This window comes from Mustela lutreola, chromosome 2 (genome assembly GCF_030435805.1).
Source record: "Mustela lutreola isolate mMusLut2 chromosome 2, mMusLut2.pri, whole genome shotgun sequence".
NCBI lineage: Eukaryota > Metazoa > Chordata > Mammalia > Carnivora > Mustelidae > Mustela > Mustela lutreola.
In genome coordinates, this window is record NC_081291.1 from 74,633,982 (window position 1) to 74,656,216 (window position 22,235).

General features: G+C 46.1%; 1 protein-coding gene across 1 annotated transcript in view; it reads left to right on the plus strand.

Moving 5' to 3' along the window:
* LOC131825549 (serine/arginine repetitive matrix protein 1-like) overlaps nucleotides 1-22,235 on the plus strand; it is a 93,592-nt gene that overhangs the window by 17,156 nt on the left and 54,201 nt on the right. The window contains exon 2 of the mRNA XM_059165031.1: nucleotides 10,618-11,303. Coding sequence (XP_059021014.1) covers nucleotides 10,618-11,303 — 686 coding nt within the window. The remainder of the gene's footprint in view (nucleotides 1-10,617; nucleotides 11,304-22,235) is intronic.

The window sequence follows — 22,235 nt, forward strand, 5'->3', positions numbered from 1 at the left end:
AGAAACGGGAGTCTGTTCAAGCTGGGTCAACTACTTTCTGTTGCTGAATGTGATAAATTTAGTAACAGCAGGGGAAAATGTTCTACTTGCTGATGCTGAGCTCTGCGAGACTGTTACTTTTGTTTTCTTTTCATAGCCCTCGCATCTTGCAGCGCAGAAACCACTGACCCTGTTTCTCCTCATCTTATTTCCCAGCTTGACATAATCACAGTATCTAAAGCAGTTTCCATGGATGTTGTTTGCTTGCTTTGACAGTACAGAGTCTGCGCTAACAAACATTGATCAAGATGCATAACAGTCATGGCAGGGTAAGTGTCTTAGTCTGGGTGCCTCCCAAAAGAAACTCCAGGGATTTCAAGCTACTTATTTGGCGATCCCAAGAAACTTGGGCAGGAGAGCAGAGAAGTGAGACAGAGAAAGAAAGATAGCCAATGAAGGACATTTTATCAAGCAAAAATAACTGGAACTTAATCACGTGGAAGAAGTCGGGGAGCCAACACAAAATTGACATTGTCCTAAGGGGCAAGGCAATGGAGACTTCTGGAGTAAGGTCTTCAATATCCCCAAACTTCTAGGCTGTCCTACTGAGCAGAACAGCCTTCAGTTGCCAGAAAAAGTGGAAGAGATGCAGGTGCTGGCTACTGACACGGGCTGCACTAAACTGTGAGGGGGACAGGGAAATTCCAGCTGTGTCCCTCACAACACGTTTTTCCAATTAAGTTAATTCAGATGACATGATAGTGGGATGAAACTTTACCTTGCCTGAGCCTAAGTACCAGCATCTTTCCTTGGTAACAGACTCCACCCCTGATCCCTTATGGTCATATGACCCAGCCCGGCCAATCAGATCACCTTATGCCTCCTCATGAAGAATAAAGTGAACTAAAACCATAAGCTTATACTTTGAATTAGTAAAGCAATTTTTTCTTTATAATTTTTAAAGTAAATCAAATGAAAATGCATCTTTTGTGGGGTGTGTGTGTGTGTGTGTTTGCACCTGTTCTTCAGACCTTCCCTGCACCCCCCCCCCCATGGCAGAAAATGCTAGCTGGGTACCAAAATCTGTTTCCCCTTTCTTCCTGGTTGCTCAGCTAGATGACATTGCCCAGCTTCCCTCTAGTGACTGTGGCCATGTAACTAAGACCTTTCGCCAGTGAAACTGGAGTGGAAGTGGTTTGTGTGTTCCTGCCAGGCCTGGCTCACAGAACCTCCCCTGCAGGTTCCTCCATGCTCTCTCCCCCCAGCCCTTCACTGAGTTGGGCCATGCCCTGCGTGACCCAAGATGGCGGAGCCAGAGTTTGCCCATTCAGTCCACAATCAGTCCCTTAGTGAAATACATGGAACAGAGCTCCTCTACAAGTCTGGAATTACACTCAATTGTTACTTGAGCAAAAGACAAACCACTGTGTCGAACTGTTACATTTTACATTTACTTACTACATCAGTTTATCCCACTCAAACTAATACTATGCTCCCTGACATCTCCCCTTGGACCTCCGTGGACCCTGGATGAAGAATCCATGCTCAGGGGGAAATGAAACAAAGCATAAATATATACCACTAGGAAACAGGCAACTAGGAGAATATTGGCCACACGTAAAATATCATGTACCAGAAAATCTTCAAGGTATATGAATTTGAAAAGACTTAGATGGGAGTAAGTAAAGAATTAAAATAGCAGAGATAGTTTCCTATCAGGATAAACTGACAGTGATATCCCAGAGTCATCCAGTAAAATGTGGATTCCTAGGACTTGGAGATAAGAAGTCGTTTTATGACAATATTAGCCAATAGGAATGAATATACCATAATGAGAAAATCATATATGATATTCATTCCCTTGAGAATAATACTGTAGATCTTGAGAATAAATAGGGTCTCGCAGGGTTTGGATAGATGGTCACTTCATAATGGGTTGTAGAAGAGAAGTTAAGGAAAGTCAGGACATATTCTCAAGGGTTTTTTGTTTGTTTGTTTGTTTTTAAGATTTTACTTATTTATTTGAGAGAGAGACAGAAAGAAAGAGCATGAGACGGGAGAAGGTCAGAGGGAGAAGCAGACTCCCGATGGAGCAGGGAGCCTGATGCGGGACTCGATCCCAGAACTCTGGGATCATGACCTGAGCTGAAGGTAGATGCTTAATAACTGAGCCACCCAGGCGCCCTCTCAAGGTCTTTTAACACTGATGTAAAAACCAGAAATTACTATATTCTCCACCTCCAATAAGACAATGAAATGTTAATCAGTGAGTGTACTTTGGGTCAGATGGTTCTTTGGTAAGAGTCCGAAGGATGGATCATTCGACAAATAATTATTTTTTTTTTAAAGATTTTATTTGTTTATTTGACAGAGAGAAATCACAAGTAGATGGAGAGGCAGGCAGAGAGAGGGGGGGGAAGCAGGCTCCCTGCTGAGCAGAGAGCCCGATGCGGGACTCGATCCCAGGATCCTGAGATCATGACCTGAGCCAAAGGCAGCGGCTTAACCCACTGAGCCACCCAGGCGCCCTCAACAAATAATTATTGAACAACTACTTTGTTCTAGACATTGTGTCAAGATTATACCTAGGAATAAAACTACCTTGTGAATCGAGAGAAGGCAGAAAATAAAACAGCAATGAGTACATGTTATAATGTGTTGAATAAGAAAAAATAGAAGAGAGCAAGGGGAATTGGGGTGCCTAAGGGCCTTGCTGGGAAGGTGATGGGAAGGGCCATGTGGAGGAAGAGAATTTGGGGCAAAGGGAACAGTGTGCAATGCTGAGGTGAGAGTGTCTTTGGGTGTTCAGGGAATAGCAAAGAGATCATTATGCCTGTGGAGTGAAGGGAGTGAGTTGGAGAGAAGAGGGAAATGAGGCTGGGAGGTGAGGGGTGCAGACCGTGTAGATCTTATGGACAACTGGAAAGATATTTGCTTATTTTCTGGGGGAAATGGGGAGGTATTGGAGGGTTTTGAGAGAGGAGGACCATGAAATGAGCCACATTTTACAAGGATATTGGCTCTTGTGTTGACAATGGACTCTGGGGGAAAGGAGAGGATGAGAGGGGAACAAGCAAGGTTTGGGGAGTTCTTGCAGGGCTCCAGGGGAAATGGAGCAGGCTGAAAGCAATGAAGGTGGTGAGAAGTAGATTCTGAATTGTATCTGAAAGGTAGAACCAACAGAATCCCCAATAGGTTGGGAACAAAGAGAGAAGTTTAAAATGATTATAAGGTTTTTGGCCTGAGCAACTGAAATCTAAGACCGGGAGAGTAGAACTACTTGGGACAAGGCCAGCAGCTCATGTTGGCGCATCAGAGGGTTGAGATGACTGCTAGACATCCAGACAGAAGTGCCAGTTAGGCAGTTTGTTTACATGAGTCTGGAGTTCAGGAGGGAGAGTCAGGACTAGAAGTGTAAAGTTGGAAGTTATCCACGTATACATGGTGTTTAAAGCATCAGGACTAACACCAGTTATTAAAGAAGGTTTTGATATAAATCTATTTTTTTCTTACTTCCCACAAGCAGCTGGTTGGCATTATAAACACAAGGCTACGCATCTTGATCCTAGGGTTCCTTTCCCACCCCAATCCTAACCTCCCCATTCTTCCATTCTTCCGAGACTGGTTGATTCTCCTTTTCTTCACAGGACAAAAGCAAAGTGTTGAATCAATCATAGGGGGGCTAGAAGCCTGGATTGATTCTGATTTTGTCAATAGTGTGTGACTTTGGGTAAATTAATTTCTCCGAGGCTCCAGTTTTCTTATTTATAAATTGCAGATGTTAATGGCTATCACACAGACTTGCTGTAGGGATTCAATGAAGTGATGTCAGTTCTTAGTACAGTGCTTGGTGCATATATGTGCTCAGTAAATGTCAGATTAAAACCCTGCGGTAAGGGCCACCTGGTGGTGTAGTCAGTTGGTAAACTGAGTCTTGGTTTTGGCTCAGGTTGTGATCTCAGGGTCCTGGAGTCCAGCCCTATGTCAGGCTCTGCACTCGGCATGGAGTCTGCTTGGGATTCTCCTTCCCCACTCCCTCTACCTCTGTCTCAAATAAATAAACAAATCTTAATAAAAACAAACAAACCAATCCTGGGATAAGACATTCAGTGACAACGTTGGTGTGGATATAACAGGATTGGATTTTTGTTCTTGTTCTGGCAGGTTCAAGTTCTTTTCTTGGAGGATGTGTGTGTGGGAGGTGGTTATACATGAGGATCCTATGATCATTTGGGGGTGCTCTCAGTTCAGTTAACCTGATGCTTTATTCATGACTCCCTAGATATTTATTAAATGAATAGAAAACATTTTCCTTTTTTTTTGGTCACATAGTAGCCATGAAATAGTTACTAGAAATACCGATTTTTTAATAAAGATTTTATTTATTTATTTGACAGACAGAGATCACAAGTAGGCAGAGAGGCAGGCAGAGAGAAAGGAGGGCAAGCAGGCTCCCTGCTGAGCAGAGAGCCCAATGCGGGGCTTGATCCCAGGACCCTGAGATCATGACCTGAGCCGAAGGCAGCGGCTTAACCCATTGAGCCACCCAGGCGCCCCAAGAAGTACTGATTTTTTACAAAAAGATTTTATTTATTTATTTGGGAGAGAGCATGAGAGCATGAGCCAGGGGGAGGGGCAGAGGGAAAGGGAGAAGCAGACTTCCTGCTGAGCGGGGAGCCCCACTTGGGGCTCCATCCCAGGACTCCAGGATTGTGACCCAAACTGAAGGTAGACGCTCAACCAACTGAGCTGCCCTGGCACTCCAGAAATACTGATTTTAATTAACCTTCAGTTTTGCGACCCTATGCTACACCCTACCAGTTGAATTTGCAGGGGCCTGCTTATATGACGTGGGATTTTAGCATGTTCCCGAAGTATTACTTGTAGCAGTAGTGGAGATGGAAGTGGAGGTTGTGGGTGAGCCCTGCCGTCTGGCTCTGAAGTGCCATCTGGGTTTCCTCAAACTGGCACACAGGCCACAGTCTGGCTCTTCCCTGAAATCCCAGCAGCGCCAGCTACTGTCTTTCTTGCCTCTGGGCCCTTTTCTGATGCTGCCCTTTGCCCCTTGCATGATTGGTTCCTGTTCCTCTTCTGGGTCACCTCCTTGGACAGATCCTCCCTGACCAGCTGGTCTATTATAAATCCTCCTATGATTCTATTTCCAGTGCCTGCATGCTTTTCTTCTCAGCATGTGTCACAAACTAATTGAAGGTGCATATAGAGCATATTGTCTGAGTCTTCTACTGGAGTGAAAGTTTCACAGGGCCAAGACTGTACCGTTTTTGTTCACTATCACTCTAACCTATCCAATACCCAGTGCACATACAAGTGGGCATGTAAACACACACCCATTGTTGATAAATGACTTATTTACATACTTTTAACAATTTCCTCTATAGTTCACTAATTCCGGGTCAATTGATTGAGCATCTACTATGAGTCAAGTCCTATTGTTGCTGCTTAGAATGCAGCAACGAATAAAGCAAGCAAAAATCTCTGCCCGGAGGCTGCTTTTCTGCTGGTGAATCTGAGCATTTTGTATATATGTATGTCCCCGTGATACCTTCTCAGTTCACTTTTTTGTTCAGTGCCCACTTGGCCAATGGGAGTTTGGAGCTGGTGGATAAATGCTCCCTTCTTCCGTCTTGCATCCTTTTTTTTCAAAGATTCATTTATTTATTTTAGCGAGAGCACAGGGGGAGGGACATGGGAAGAGGGAGCGATAACCCCAAGCTGACTCCATGATGAGCACAGAGCCTGGTGTGGGGCTTGATCTCACAACCCTGAGATCATGACCTGAGCCAAAACCAAAAGTCAGATACTTAAGCAAGTGCACCCTCCAGGTGTCCCCATGTCTTGCATTCTATGCAATTCCTCAGAGGGTGCCGGGAGGACTGAGCCCTACTTGCTCATAGAGGAGACCACCTAGATTAAGCATCCTTGGATGGGTTTTCTCTCCCTGCCTGTTTCATTCTTTCTGGCCCTGATTCCTATTCCTACCCCTGTTCCATGCAATCACTTCCCCAAAGAAACTACCTGCTCTTGAGTCCTCCTTTAACACTGCTTTTGAGGAGAACCCAAGCCAACAAAGCTAATGTTTTAATTCTTTTGTCAAGACATTTTCTGCATGTCCATCATGGGTCCCTGGTTGTATTTTGGGTTTCTAAAGGGCAGGAATTACATATATATATATTTTTTCCCCATAGCTACTTATTCAGGGCCTGGCAAATATCAGTGAACATATGCTGATTTTAATTTGATTTGACAGAAGGAAAGAATACAGTGCCTATCTGAGCCCTAAGGGAGGCCCAAGTCACTTCTGGTGTAGAGACCTATGCCCAATGCTGGGTAAGGCTGGGACCTGCCACGCAATTAGTACTTTCTCTTCTGTATACCCATCTAGCTGCCCTCTTAGGTCGCTGCACCCTTGACTTCCAGAAGCAGCAGGTCACCAGCTGCTGAAGTAGCTCAGGGCACACAGCTGGGGGCTCACTCAAGGGGTCCTGCCTGCCACCTGCTCCTACCAAGCTGGGGATGGCAAAAGGAAACCAGCCCCTCCTCCTCCAGGGTGGGATACATGCGTCTGTCATCTGGTGCTGGAAACAGGATGTCAGGACCCTGTGCCCACAGGGCCACAGTCAGGGAGTCAAAATGAATGAATTGATGACTTCAAAATTTGGCACCAATCTTGACTGCACCTCATGGATATAGAGAGTGACAGGCAGCTGGTAAAGGTGCAAAGAGCATTGGACATATTTGGCAGACAAAAGTTGTAGTTATGGGTCTACCACTAATTGGATGCTCCTTTGGTCATGTACCACTTTTCTGCCCGCAGTTTCCTGAAAATGAGAAGGTTGGACTAGATGATGTCAAAGATCCCCCAGCTCTAGGATTCTTAAATTACAGAATTGGAAGGAACCTGATCTGTCAGTGATATATCAAATAGTCAAATAGTTTATCAAATAGCTTATTATTATTATTATTTTATTTTTACTTATTTATATTATTTATTTTACTTTATTTTAATTATTATTATTTTTTAGTTAAAAAAACATATTGCTAACAGCCCCATGTCTACTCTAAACCCACAAGGAGATGGCACCAGCGCATTTGCTCTTACACACTCCCAGTTAGCCCTGCCTACCTACATACCAATCTGGCATATATTCGATCACTTCTTTTGTAAATGAATTTTTTAAAAAAGATTTTATTTATTTTTAAGTAATTTCCACACCCAGTGTGGGGCTTGAACTCACAACCCCGAGATCAAGAGTTGCTTTCTCTAGCAACCAAGGCAGCCAGGCGTCTTTGTAATTGAAATTTCTGTTGAGATAATTGTAGATTCACATTTAACCACAGGAAATAATACACTTTGCACAGTTTCCTCATTGATCACATTTTGAAAACCTTGGTATGTTATTACAGCTAGAATGTTAACATTGATACAACCTACCTCTTATTCAGATTTCCCCAGTCTTACTTGTACTTATTTCAGTGTATGTCAGTTCTATATAAATTTGATCACTTGCTCTAAGACCACAAGTTCTAAAAGCAGAAGAACCTTGTGTCCCCCTTTTACAGACGCACCCTGTCTTCCTCCCATCCAACCACATCCCCTGCTTGGTTTCTCAAAAGTATTTTTATTTGGAAATAATTTCAAACGTACAGACATGTTTCAGTACATCCTGTACCCAGATTCACTGATTGTTAATATTTTGCCCATTTATTTTATTATTTTTCCTATCAATATGTTTTTTTCTGAGTCCCTTGAAGTTGCACACATCATGCTTGCACAATACTTTAGTGTGTATTTCTAAGAATGGGGATATTCTTCTACATGACCATGGTCCAAGTTATCAACAGCAGTGAATTTAACATTGAGCCAATAATTTACTATCAGGATTCCAACTTTGTCCGTTGAAATATTCTTTCCAGCATTTTCCCTCCTCCAGTACAGGATTCAGATTAGGACAAGGTATCCCATTAAGTTGTCATGTCTTTTTTAGCAGCCTTTAATTTGGAACATATAACCTCCTTCTGTCCTTTTTTTTCTTTTTCTTTTTTCTAATGTACATGTGGTAATGTTTATTTATTTATTTATTTATTTATATTGTGTTAGTCACCATACAGTACATCATTAGTTTTTGATGTAGTGTCCATGCCACTCATGCCATCCTAAATACCTATCACCAGGCTCACCCATTCCTCTATCCCCTCACTTCTAAAACCCTTAGTTTGTTTCCCGGAATCCACAGTCTCTCATGCTTCATCTCCCCTTCTGATTCATCCCAATTCACTTTTCCTTTTCTTCTCCTAATGTCCTCTATGCTATTCCTTATGTTCCACATGTAAGTGAAACCATATGGTAATTGACTTTCTCTGCTTGACTTATTTCACTTAGCATAATCTCCTTTAGTCCTGCTCATGTTGACGCAGAAGTTGGGTATTCATCCTTTCTCATGGCTGAGTAATATTCCATCGTGTATATGGACCACATCTTTATCCATTCATCTATTGAAGGACATCCCAGCTCTTTCCAGTTTGGCTATTGTGGATATTGCTGCTATGAACATTGGGGTGCATATAGCCCTTCTTTTCACTACCTCTGTATCTTTGGGGTGAGTACCGGTAGTGCAATTGCTGGGTCATAGGGTAGCTCTATTTTTAATTTTTTAAAAAGATTTTATTTATTTGACAGAGAGAGACACAGCAAGAAAGGGACTATAAGCAGGGGGAGCGTGAGAGGGAGAAGCAGGCTTCTGGCCAAGCAGGGAGCCCAGTGTGGGGCTCAATCCCAGGACCCTGGGATCATGACCTGAGGAGAAGGCAGACCCTTAATGACTGGGCCACCCACGCGCTGCTATTTTTAATTTTTTGAGGAAACTCCACACTGTTTTCCAAAGTGGTTGCTCCAATTTGCATTCCCCCCAACAGCGTAAGGAGGTTCCCCTTTCTCCACGACTTCTCCAATATTAGTTGTTTCTTGCCTTGTCGATTTTTGCATTCTAACAGGTATAAGATAGTATCTCAATGTGGTTTTGATTTGAATTTCCCTGATGGCTACTGATAATGAACACTTTTTCATGAGTCTGTTAGCCATTTGTATGTCTTCTTTAGAGAAGTGTCTGCTTATGTCTTTTTTTTTTTTTTTTTTTTTTTTTTAAAGATTTTATTTATTTATTTGACAGAGAGAAATTACAAGTAAGCAGAGAGGCAGGCAGAGAGAGGAGGAAGCAGGCTCCCTGCTGAGCAGAGAGCCCGATGCGGGACTCGATCCCAGGACCCTGAGATCATGACCCGAGCCGAAGGCAGCGGCTCAACCCACTGAGCCACCCAGGCGCCCCTGCTTATGTCTTCTGCCAATTTTTTGACCCAATTGTTTTTTGGGTGTTGAGTTTGAGATTCTTTACAGATCTTGGATATCAGCCCTTTGTCTTAGTGTCATTTGTATATCTTCTCCCATTCTGGGGGATACCTCTTTGTTTTGTTGACTGTTTCCTTTCCTGTGCAGAAGCTTCCTATTTTGATGAAGTCCCAAAAGTTCATTTTTGCTTTTGTTTCCCTTGCCTTTGGAGATAGGTCTTGAAAGTCCAATGTGGGACTTGAACTCACTACTCTGGGATCAAGACCTGAGCTGAAACCAAAAGTCAGACACTTCATTAACTGAGCCACCTGGACTCCCCTCTTTTGTCTTTTTGACGTTGACACATTTGAAGAATACAGTCTCTGCCCCTTTTTACTAGATGTTCCTCATTTGGGGTTTTTCTGAGGTTTCATCATCGTCAGGTTCAGGTTATGCAGTTTCCCCAGAATACTGCGTAGGTGAAGCGTTCTGAGGACATGGTACCCGTCTACTCTCATTCATGATGTTAATTTTGACCACCTGGTCAAGGTGTTGTCTGCCGGCTCCTTTGTAAATATTTCCCCCTTGCTATTAATGAGCCTAAACCATCAATGGAGAGACATTAAGCGAAGCAAATATCTGCTCTTCAATTAAATCCGCTCTAGTGTTAGCATCGGGGGATGATTCTTGCCTGAAAGAATCTTCACGGTACACTTCAAGTCTTCTTCCAGTATTTGAAACCAGGTTTTCTATGGCTCAGCTTTCTTACGTCTTTGGTTTTGGTTAGAGTCCTCTCCGTGCCTTCCAAACATCCTCTACGACCTTTGGGCAGAGAAGGGGCCAAAGTAGTACACTCAGCAGCCCTAAGTGGAAATGAGCTAATTGGGTTGTTTCGAGTTAAACTGTCCATTGGTGATTTGCCTGTGAGCACTTACTTCCTGGATCCTTTTCTGATTCCGCGCTCCGCCCCCCAACCCTCGGCCTTCCCCGACCTAGAAGTCGGTGGCATTTTTTTCAGACTGTCCATTGACATTCCCCTCCTCCACCGCCACTCCCCAGCGCTCGGCAGTGTCCTTCCTCTGCTTGAGCCTCAGGTTTGCTTCCTAGGAGAACGCCCAACCTGCAGGAACGCGTCTGGACGTCAATTGCTTTAGTGGTAAGCAGCGCACGTGCTCCCGGTAGACCGACGCCGAAAAGCGCAAGAAGTAAGCGCTGGGGGAGCTGTGTACAGGTTTCCCCCACCCAGGTATTCGAATCGACCAGCACTTTCCCAAGCCCCGCGGCGCAGGTAAAAGCGGGGGGCGGGACCAGGACCGCGGCGGCAGGGCAGAGGGGCGCGGCTTCCGGCTCAACCCGCGCGCTCCGCGGGGCGTGCATCCTGGAGGGCCGCCCGCAGGTGGCGGCGCAGGCCGGCGGGCGGGCGGGGCGGTAGAAGGGGAGGGCTCGGCGCGCGTCGGGCGGTGACGGCAGCGCGGAGGGGAGGTGCGAGCCGCCTGCCCGCGGGGGAGCCATGGCGAGAGGCCGCGCCGCGGCGCCCGCATCAGTGCCCGCGTCTGCAGCAGCGCCCCCGCCCGCCGCCCCGGGGCCCACCCCGCCGCCGTGCCCGCGCGCCCCGAGCCCGTGACGCCCGCGCGCCACGAGTGAGGCGCCCCCGGAGAGGGGCTGCGCGCGGGAGGGAGCGCGGGGCAGCCGGAGCACCTAGACGACCCCCGCGTCCCGGAACCGCGGACCCCGAGCTCTCGAGCGCCAAGTCGGCGGCGAGCAGCAGGAGGAGGGGGCGCCGAAGCCGAACCCAGCCGCGTGCACCCCTGTGCCGCCCGGCCGGCAGCTGCGGAGGGAACCTGAGCCGCCGGGCGGCCGGGGCCGGGCCGAGGACAACGAAGAGGAGGCGGCCGACAGAACCAAGCGTCCGGAGAGCCCCGCGCGGGAGGCCCCCGGGACCGCGCCTGCGACGGGGCCGCGCTCCGTGCGCCTCTCTCGGGTAAGACCCGGGGCCGCGCATCGGGCCCGGCGGGTGGGTGGGGAGGGACACCAGCGTTCGTGGAGTCGGGGCGCGTGATGCGGTGTTGGCGGCGGCGGGAGAGGCCGGGCTCCGGGACCCTGAGGCAGTACCCCTCCTGCATTGACCGCACCTGAGGGAGACCCTCGCGGTGCCTCAAAAGGTGCCCGTAGCCATGGTGTCGGTCACACCGCGTGGCCCGGATTCCGGGTTTCGGCACTCGGAGATGACAGTGAGGCGACCTTCAGAGAGCCCCGATCTGAGCCAGGCCAGAGAGTGAGCAGCACCCCGGTTCCCACTGACCGGCAAAATTAATGTAAATTACATCATCTGAGTGTGTCTGGGACAGAACGTGTGGCTTTTAGGAACCTTCCTTTCAATTCTGAGAGTTAACAAGTTTACTTTTGTCACTTTTTGACATGGGTTTTAATTTTTATTTATTTATTTAAAAGATTTTATTTATTTATTTGACAGAGAGAGACCACAAGTAGATGGAGAGAGAGGCAGGCAGAGAGAGAGGGAAGCAGGCTCCCCGCCGAGCAGAGAGCCCGATGCGGGACTCGATCCGAGGACCCTGAGATCGTGACCTGAGCCGAAGACAGCGGCTTAATCCACTGAGCCACCCAGGCGCCCCTGACATGGGTTTTTAAATCCTTTTCGAATCTTCAAGGTCAGCCTATTGCAGGTGAAAACAAATGTGATGAAGTGTGGTTTCTGCTTTTGTTAAGTTGTGTTTAGGGAAGCTCAGCTGCTCCCAGGCCAGCCTCTGTGCTTCAAGCCCTTCCCTGCACTTGCTCAGAAACCGAAATCAGCCTTCACTTTGAGCGCCTCCGAAGTGTAAGTGGTTTGGCCTCCGTTTGCTTTTTTTTAAACAGTTTTCTGATTTTCTTCCCCAGAACTTAATGGCTCAAACAAATACGTAACTGTTGTCTGCAAGTGTGTAGGCTGGATGGGTACCCTTTCCTGGAGCATCTTTTGTTTATTTGCGGCAGGGATAAACAAGGGATATCAGACAGGGGGACAAGCTAGGAACAGGGTCCTTTTCAGTTTGCAACTGCAAGAGCAGCTCAGTCCTGTGCAGTCTGCACTGGGGAGGGTCAATGTCCCCCTCCCCCTGCGCCAGACAGGACGTTTGCCTGGCAGGTTCAGAGTTGGATCTGGAGTGACAGATGACACCTTCCTCTTTTTCCTGGTTTGGAAAGATCACACTTGTGTGCCCTTTGATCTCTGACCCTAGTTTTATCACAGAGGTGCCCTGACAAACATAGGCCACTTGGAGAGCCGAGCAGGACTGGGGGTTGCTGAGCTGGGTTAGAAAGCCCAGAAGGTTTGGCAAGAGTTGGGTCTCAGCTTGACCCCAGCATGAGCCTGTTCCTGTTCAACTCCCCAGGGGCCTGTGAGATTTGGTTTCCCATCCCCAGCTCTTCCTGGAGGGTGTCCCTACCCTGGCTGTGTTGCTGATGTTCTTTCTGAAAGGACACAGGCTTTTTTTTTTTTAAGATTTATTTATTTATTAGAGAGAGAGTGCTTGTGTGGGAGCATGGGCCAGCCGGGTGGAGGGAGCAGTGGGAGGAGGGAAGAGAATTCCCAAGCAGACTACGAAGTGAGTACTGAGCCTGATTGGGGGGGAGGGTGGGCTTGGTCCCAGGACCCCACGATCATGACCTGAGCCTAAGTCAAGAATCTGCTGTTCAACACACTGAGCCATCCAGGTGCCCCAGGACGCAGGCCTTTGGGTGAAAGACCTGGATTCAAATTCCAGCTCTTCTCTCTTTTGTGACCTTGGGCCCTTATTTAACCCCTGTGACTTGGCTTTCCCTTCTCTGGGATTGCCTGCCTCCCCGGAACAAACAAAACTCATGGAATTATTACAAGGATTAAAGAGTGTTTTAAATGAAAGTGTTCGTAAAAGTTTGACTAAATGATGTGAGAAGTTTTCAGGTCTCATTCCGATAAGACTAGGTGTGTCACTTGGTGACCTTTTTCAGCCCTAACAGAGATAAATAAAGCAGATATTATAATACTAATTATCTTTCTTACAGTTTTGCTATGAAGGTCAAATCAGATCACGTAAAAGGGTATTGAGGGACACCTGGGGGAGTTCAGTCCATTAAGTGTCCGACTCTTGATTTCAGATTAGGTCATGATCTCAGGGTTGTAGTTTGAGCCCCAGGTCAGGTTCTGTGCTGGGCTGGAGCCTGCTTAAGATTCTCCCTCTGCCCCTCTCCCCCAAAAGGGGGCTTTGAAAATAAACGAGCAGTACTTGCGTTGAAAGGAGTTCCTCAACTTTCAGTTTCCAAACTAACAGTGCCTTACCATTTGCCGTCTGATGTGGATTTCCTTCTGGTCATTGCTTCTTAAGCCCTAGCCTCTGACCTGGCACACAGTAGGTCTCTAATTGTTAGATGACTCTTGAGTTGACCATCTTACATAGGTTCTTAGATTTTATTTTTCAGTCTCAAGGGAGTGTCTTTTGTCTAGAGACACAATGTTGAATGGGCCTTCTGGTTCCTCCCCCCGTTTTTGGGAACAAATACTACCCTTCTGACTTGCTTCCTTATTAGGTGTGTCCAAATGGAGGCCACCTGCAGTGTTGAAAAATTCAGCGTTTTAGTGAAGAGACAGTAACTAATAGCATATGCGTAAATCTGGATGCCTCCAAGCTACATATAATGCCAGTGATGAACAGCCGCTTAAAGAAATGCTTTGACGTGTTTTATGAGGGATGTGTGGCTTTATGATTCATTGAGAAGCTCATTTAATTATGTGTTTGTTAGGAGTGCACCTGAGGTGGAAGAGGATGGCACACAGGTGGAAGGCTAGCTCTTAACAACCTTGTTTGGCTTCTGGTCCTGCATTCGGGAAGGGCTGCTCCCAGCCTCACCTGGTTAATGGGAGGAGGGCTGTAAATCTCTTCGAAGACTAACAGCACAGTGACTTCTAGGAGCCAGTCACAGCCAGGTCTCAAGCTATGAAATGGATCATATTGATACTTCTTAAACCTGCCCCATAATCTTCTGGGCAAAGGAACCCTGGAAAGGGGGATTTTGGGCATAGCCTGAGGTTTCTGGCACTTTTCAGGGAATTTTTCAATGTTCATTCACCAATTCCTTTGATGGAGAATAGGATGCAGGATTCATCTGTTTTAATATAAAAATGCTTTAAGTTACTGTCTTAATTCAAAAAGCATCCAAGGAAGGTGCACCTTATTTTCCCCGAGGCTCTGTGGGCTCCCTGCAGCATAAGTTTGGTTACCCCAGGGGTGCCTGGGTAGCTCAGTTGTTGGGCGTCTGCCCTCGGCTCAGGTCATCATCCTGGGGTCCTAGGATCAAGCCCTGCATTGGGCTCCCTGCTCAGTGGGAAGCTTGCTTCTTCCTCTCCCACTTCCCCTGCTTGTGTTCCCTCTCTTGCCGTATCTCTCTCTTGCTCAAATAAATAAATAAAATCTTAAAAAAAATTTTGGATACCTCAATTTTTATTTATTTATTTTTATTTATTTTTATTTTTATTTTTTTAAAAATATTTTTATTTATTTATTTGACAGAGAGAGATCACAAGTAGGCAGAGAGGCAGGTAGAGAGAGAGGAAGGGAAGCAGGCTCCCTTTTGAGCAGAGAGCCCGTTGTGGGACTGGATCCCAGGACCCTGAGATCATGACCTGAGCCGAAGGCAGCAGCTTAACCCACTGAGCCACCCAGGCGCCCCTTGGATACCTCAATTTAAGATTTTTTAAAAAATTTTATTTATTTGACAGACAGATATCACAAATAGGTAGAGAGGCAGGCAGAGAGAGAGAGAGAGGAGGAAGCAGGCTCCCCGCTGAGCAGATAGCCCTATGCGGCACTCGATCCCACGACCCGAGCTGAAGGCAGAGGCCTAACCCACTGAGCCACCCAGGCGCCCTGGATACCTCAATTTAGAATCTTGGAGCTGGATTATTTCTAGGGGCTCTGCTCATTCCAGACTTCATGATGTGCCTGGACTTTTTTTTTTTAAGATTTTATTTATATATTTGACAGAGATCACAAGTAGGCAGAAAGGCAGGTGCAGGGAGGGGGGCGGGGAAGCAGGCTCCCCGCTGAGCAGAGAGCCTGGTGTGGGGCCTGACCCCAGGACCCTGGGATCATGACCTGAGCCAGAGGCAGAGGCTTTAACCCACTGAGCCACCCAGGTGCTCCGTGCCTGCACTTTTAAAAGCAGGAGGTCCTCTCCTTCCTAGAGGTGAAAAGGATGCTCTAATATCCAAAGGTATGTTAGTGAATCAAAGAAACACCAGAGTATAAATTATCTGGATTTGAATGTAAAGGAAGACCATGCTCTGGGTATTCAAGGGACTTTGAAATTTTTTTTTTTTGCCCGTAAGAATTGTTGAAAAAAAAACTGTGAACCTGTGGATAAAGTGGTTTGACTTTTTCTGTAAGGTATCCCTTGTAGAATAGTATTCAGAGCACTACTTACTTTATGGCACGCCCTTAGTAACTAGACCTAGTTACTAGGTAGCGAGATGATATTGATTACAAAATGCTGCTGTCTCCTGAATTATGTTCACATGAACTAGCTGGTAGCAATTCCTACCTTGGATTACACAGATGCAGGTTTACTTATGTCACTTAAAAATGGGTATTAATTAGAATAAGGGTAAGGATTTTGATTTTTCTTCTCCACATTTAGGGAGAAAAAGCATCCCTGAAAATGGAGAACCCTGGGATTTTCGAAGTTCTCCATCAGTTCCTCTGGTGGTTTGGGTAAAGTAAAAAACTCCTTCCTGTCAGTTCTTTACATCAGTGGTATAGGCTATGGGCCTGGATTTTTTTTTCAAGGGTGCGTTCTGCGAGCTCTCACTTTCTAAGTTTTGCAAAAAGTAGAGAAGGTGGGACCTTGGTGTAGGTTTGCTTCCTTTTATCATGCTCCTTCTCAAGTAATAAGGGGGATGTGGTCAAACACCTGCGTCTGCCATTAGAATGTTAGAATAGGTTTGGCTTCCCTTGTGTGATTGATGCAGGAGTTTGAACCAGGGGGAGCAGGTGAACAATGAGTGTGGAAGCTGCCCTTGAAGTTATCCGAAGAGTTTGGAAAATTTGGCCTGGTGAGGAGTGAGGAGGAGGAATTTCATTTTTGCTATTTATGCCAAAGGGGACCGGGAGTCCGGGTTCAAGGTGGGACCTTGATTGGTTCCACCGATTGGCTGTGGCCCCGGGGTGTGGAGAGGGAGGCTCACAAGAGGAAGATCCTGATGGTGCGGTTTGTGCCTGGCTTTTGCTCCATGCTCTCCTGGCTCCAGCCATTTGCAGGAATGGAAGGCTTCACTACCCAACCTGTGGCAGGTGGGCCTGCAGCCGGTCAGCATTACCTGGGAGCCTGTTAGCCCCGCAGAACCTCAGACCCGTCCCAGACTTGCTGGATGTGAAGCTGCATTTGATTTGATTTAATTTTGTTTTATTTTATTTTATATTTCTATTTATTTATTTATTTATTTAGTCCGATGCTTAACCAGTGGAGCCACCCCAGACGCCCCATGAATCTCCATTTTAAACCTATCCCCAGGTGGTATTGATGCTCAGAGACCTCTTCATCTCTTGGTGGTTCCCCAGAACGTTCTTTCCCCATGCGTGAGGCCAGACTTCATGTATGTTGGGAAGAACAAGTGGCCGGTACACACTGGTTCCCTGCCCTCCTTGGGAGAGTTGGTGCTCAAGGTTGGATTCCTCCTCTTGCCCTCCCCTGGTAGGAAAGGGGCTGGGGTTTCTGAGAAGAGGTTGGTGAACCTGGGCTCTCCCAGTGCCCACCTCTTCCCTTAAATTGTGCGCAGTGAACTGTACAATGGGAAGACCCAAAGAGGGAATGGACAAGCTGTTGTTTTCATTCAGCAGTGAGGAGAAGCATTCCCAAATGTGGCCAGTCGTTTACCCTCCCTGCCACAAGGCACATCTGAAACATTCGGTGGTGTTTTACGTTCTTAAAACGCTAGAGCAGTGACTAGGTGGTTCTGTCTAAGTTCTAGCTCTAGAGTTGACCCAGCTACCCACACACTCACCTCCCTTTGCTGAGTAGATCGGAAGTGCCCGGTCATATGTGTGGACATCACTAGACAGGGTGGAAGCTAGAGAGAAGGTGGGTGGATCTGACCCCAGCATATAGGTAAACTTTCTCATCCTCCCTTCTTCGTTCTGCTTTCCTGGCAAGTGCAGAGCTCTCGGCCTAGGGTCCTCCTTCTGTAACCTCATGCTGGGATGGGTGCACACAACCTGCCTTTGCAAAATTCTCCTTTTTTCCCTTTTTGCCCTAGAGGTGCCCAAGATCCCAGTCTGAGAGATGAGAGGAAATCTCCAGGGGCCCTTGGGGGGGTTCAGTAAGTTAAGCATCTGCCTTCAGCTCATGTCATGGATCCCAGAGTCCTGGGATTGAGCAGGAGCCTGCTTCTCCCTCTCCCTGACTTGTGCTGAAATAAACAAATAAACTCTTTTAAAAAAAAAGGCAAATTAAAAAAGGAAATGAAATGTCTAATATAATCAGCTTTTCTTTTTAAAAAAGTTGTATACAACAAATTTCACAATTTTAGCCATTTTTCATTGTACAGTTTCGTGGCATTAAACTGATTCACTTTGTGTAGATACCCCCAGAACATTTCCATCTTCCCCAACTGCTTCCCCAGTCTCCTGTCCCTTCAGCCTTGGGCAACCAATGTGCTTCTACTTTGTGTCTCTGTGAGTTTACCACTCTAGGTCCCTTATTTAAGAGGCATCGTACTATATTTGTTGTTTTGTATCTGGCTTTTTTCACTTAGCATAATATCGTCAAGGTCCATCCATGTTGTAACATGTACCAGAATTTCAGTTCTTTTTAAGAATCAGTAGTATTCCATTGTGTGTATAGACCATATTTTGTTTATCCATTCATGTATCTTTGGACACTTGGGTTGCTTCAACCTTTTGACAGTTGTGAATAAGGCTGCTATGAACATGGGTACAAATATCTGTTTGAGTCCTTGCTTGACCTTCTTTGGGGTGCATACCCACAAGCAAAATTGCTGGGTCCTGTAGTAATTCTGTTTAATTTTTGAGAACGTGCCATACCATTTTTCTCAGTGGCTGAACTGTTTTATTTTCCTACCAGGAACACACAACTGTTCCAATTTCTCCACATTCTCACCAGCACTTGTTATTTTCAGTTTTTTGTTCTGTTCTCTCTTTGATAATAGCCATTCTGATCGGTGTGATCGGGTTATTTCTTTCGAGTCCCTTTTCTTTATTCTGATAGTCTCCCAACACTAGCCACGGTTTTTGCCAGACTTTGAGCTGTGGAGAATTTCTGAGAAGTGGAACTCTTGCTTCAATCCTTGCTCCTGATTGCTTTTTAACTCCGTGGGTGTCACACTGAATTTACTTAGTGTGGTGAGACTTGGATGAATAAGGTTTCTAGGAGCTGCTAGTATTTCAGAGTCTGCGAGGTCTGTGAGTTCATGGTCTTTCCTTCCGTGCTTCCCTCTCCTCTGTTATTTTGAATGGGAATGTGGGTGTGTAAGTTGGGTTAATAAGGAGGACAATAGTGGAAAGACTACTCAGTAAGACAGGACATCGCATTTCGTGATTCTGAGTCGAGGGTTCTAAGAATAAATTTGATTTGCTTGTTGGACCTTGCCTTGGAGTAGGGGTTTTTGGCAGTCTAACATCTGCAGAAATCTGGCAACACAGTTGTATTGTCGGCTCCAGATCTTGCCCATGTCGCAGAATTTCAGGTCTGGGGTTTCAACTCAGTTGCTTAAGCATCTGCCTTTGGCTCCCATCGTGATCCTGGGGTCCTGCTCAGCAGAGAGTCTGCTTCTCCCTCTGTTCTTCCCCCTGCTCCTGCCTGCTCTCTCTCTGTCTCATGCTCTGTGTGTGTGTGTCTCTCTCTCAAATAAATACAATCTTAACATTTTTTTTTCAAATCTGGGAAGAAGGGACGCCTGGGTGGCTCAGTTGGTTGGACGACTGCCTTCGGCTCAGGTCATGATCCTGGAGTCCCGGGATCGAGTCCCGCATCGGGCTCCCAGCTCCATGGGGAGTCTGCTTCTCTCTCTGACCTTCTCCTCGTTAATGCTCTCTCTCACTGTCTCTCTCTCAAGTAAATAAATAAAATCTTTAAAAAAAAAAAAATCTGGGAAGAAAATGGGCGATTTATTTAAACTATAGTGGCAGGCAGATTCTTGTCATGTTACATGGTTGGGATTGATGAGCTTTGTGCCAGGAGATTAAAAACACCAGCCAACAAACAAAAAACCAAACCCTATGATTCAGGGGTAGTAGTTTAATGGTTTTGAGGAAAGGTGGAGAGAAGGAAAATGAGCAATTTGTTACACGGATGAGTCACTGGTGTTGTGTCTGTGAGTGTTCAGTTGAACACAGGATTTCTGAGACAATAGGTTTACTGGCTTAGGTAGTAGGGAAGGAAATAGTGTCATCCAGACGGTGGGTATTCCCTTTCAACCTCGGCATCTAGAATATGTTTTAAATAAAATGCTGAATTCTGGGGAATTGTACAGTTTTATGTGCTTGGCTGGGGCATAACCTTATTTCCATTCATTAAAAAATAAAATCCTCCAGATTTAATAGTTTGTTGGGATCAACTGTAGCACACCATTGATATGTTTGAAGTCATGCTCCCCCCCCCCCCCAAGATTGGTGCTTTTCCAGGGTTATTTGTGTTGAACCCGGCAAAAACTCCTGTTTGGGGCAGCCAATTTCTGAATCATTACTTTGTACGATAATCTCATATGGTTATTAAAGGGATTACATGAGTTTAATGTGTATGCATGGCTCACAGTAAACAATTTGTGTTAAACATTATTATTGTTACTGAACTTCTTATGATGTGTTCATTCCCGAGTCATTTCAGGGCATCCTATGCTACGAATCCTGTGCTACGCCCCAGGGCTATGGGCCTTGTCTTTATGGTTCTCAAAGGAATAGCCCCCATGACCTAAGGCAATATGGGCTGTGAATTTTGCTCACCTGACAGTGAACTTCCCTCCTTTGGCTTTGAGGAGAAGCCTTTCTCTTTGCAAGGATCCTGAGGCGTCAGAGATATCCCTTTGGACTTGACATTTGGACACAAATATCAAGACATTTCCAAGGTCTCTTGTGGAAGGAGTGTAGTTCGGTGTTAAGTATTTGAGAAAATACCTTTCTGTTTGAGAAGACAGGCAGAATATTCTATTACAACAGATAAAAGTATGACAAGCAAATCACTGGGAAAACAAATTGGCTGTAAACTGTTGATTGATGCAGTAGGTGTGTTCATACTGTACTGGAAAGATAGGAAAATAGTTTGTGTCATTAAAAGAGTAGAAGAAGAATGTCATAGCCGCTGTTGAATGTGAACTTGAACAGCTTTGAGCTCTGCTGAGTCTCTTGATACTAGAAGAGAAACAGTACTCGTATGGAAGGAAACAAAGGGAATAATGAAGAGAGTTTGGTTATTTTATTATCAAACATACCCTTTTTTATCATCCTTTATGGTATCCTGATTGAAGAGGCCGCACGGCAGAGAATCTCAGTGTAATCATATGTGAGGATTTCCCTCACAGACTCAGAAGTTGCCCCCACATGCGGTCAGTAGGAGAGCAGGGATGCAGCAAAGAGAAGGCCATGGCAGGGTGGGGATGTGATGAGGGGAGGCAGCTGGCTTCACCGGGTGAGCGTGCCCAGGCATGTGTGTGGTCCCCAGCCCTATCTGCCACTGGAATGACAGCCCGCGCTCTGGCTTGGCTAGAGGTGAGAGAGGATGTGACTTCAGACAGTGAGTGCTAGTGTGATTAAAGTGGATGGATTCCTTTGGTGACCTGGAGGGGATACCTCAGCTTGCCCTTTGAAGAGATGGTGGTTAACGTTTGGGAGAGGTGACCTCAAGGATGGGGCTGAGAATTTTGAATTGGCTAACTCAATTGTGATAACTCAGTTGCGCGGCTGGGGGGTGGGGCGGTGGGTGGGTGGTGGTGAAGACCGGCAGGACCTTGTTTGGGAGGTCCTGGGTTTGATGGAGGTGTTGGGCCTGAGGCTTAGGGGAGAGATCCGAGTGTGAAGGGAGGGCTTGGGGGCTATTGCGGTGTAGACAGTAGTGATGTCATGGGAGGAACTCCTAGAGTTCTACCTGGGAGGAGACCAGAGGGGCTGGGGGAAGAGAGAGTGCTTGCAGCAAGCACGAGGTTCCTGGCTTCTCTCTGCTATGCTGAGCCCTGCAAGATAGCAGCTAAAATGTTCTCCGGGTTTGTTTACACTTGTTGGTATGCAAATATTTGTGGAGTTGTATCTAGAAGTGATGCAGGCTTCGCCTTGGAAGCACAGTAACAAGTTGACCATGAGGATTCTTGTGGCCTTCAGGAACATTTTCAAGTGTTCTTGCCAAGCATCCCATATGCTTATCTCATGGTAGGGGAGGCATGTTTGATGAGTTTCCCAAATTAGTGAGTTTGGAATTAGGGATTTTGTTGCACTTTTTTTGTGACCCTTGTATGTGTAACTTGAAGGTTTTCAGCTTGTGTTGTTAGAGCTGGGGAATCATGGTGAAATGGGAGGGAATTAGAAGTTGCTTGTTCTAGTAAAGATAACTTCTACTGCCTGTCACAATGGATAAAATAAGCAACGCAGCAGTACTAGCCGCTGGTGAGGGTGTGGAACAGGCGGAAGGAAACCTCACGCACCACGTGCAAAGAACAACAACCTGTAGGAAGATTAGTGATAGTTACTCACGCTGACCATCTATATTATGAGCCTGAGATTCACGCCTGGGCTTATATTCAACAAAAATGCGTGCTGCTGCTTAATTAGTAGCAGCTTTGCTCATGTTAGTCCCCAGGTGGAGAAGCCCAAATGTCTATTAACGAGTGACCATGTCAACAAAATCATGGTTTATCCATACATACAGTGCACTACTGCTC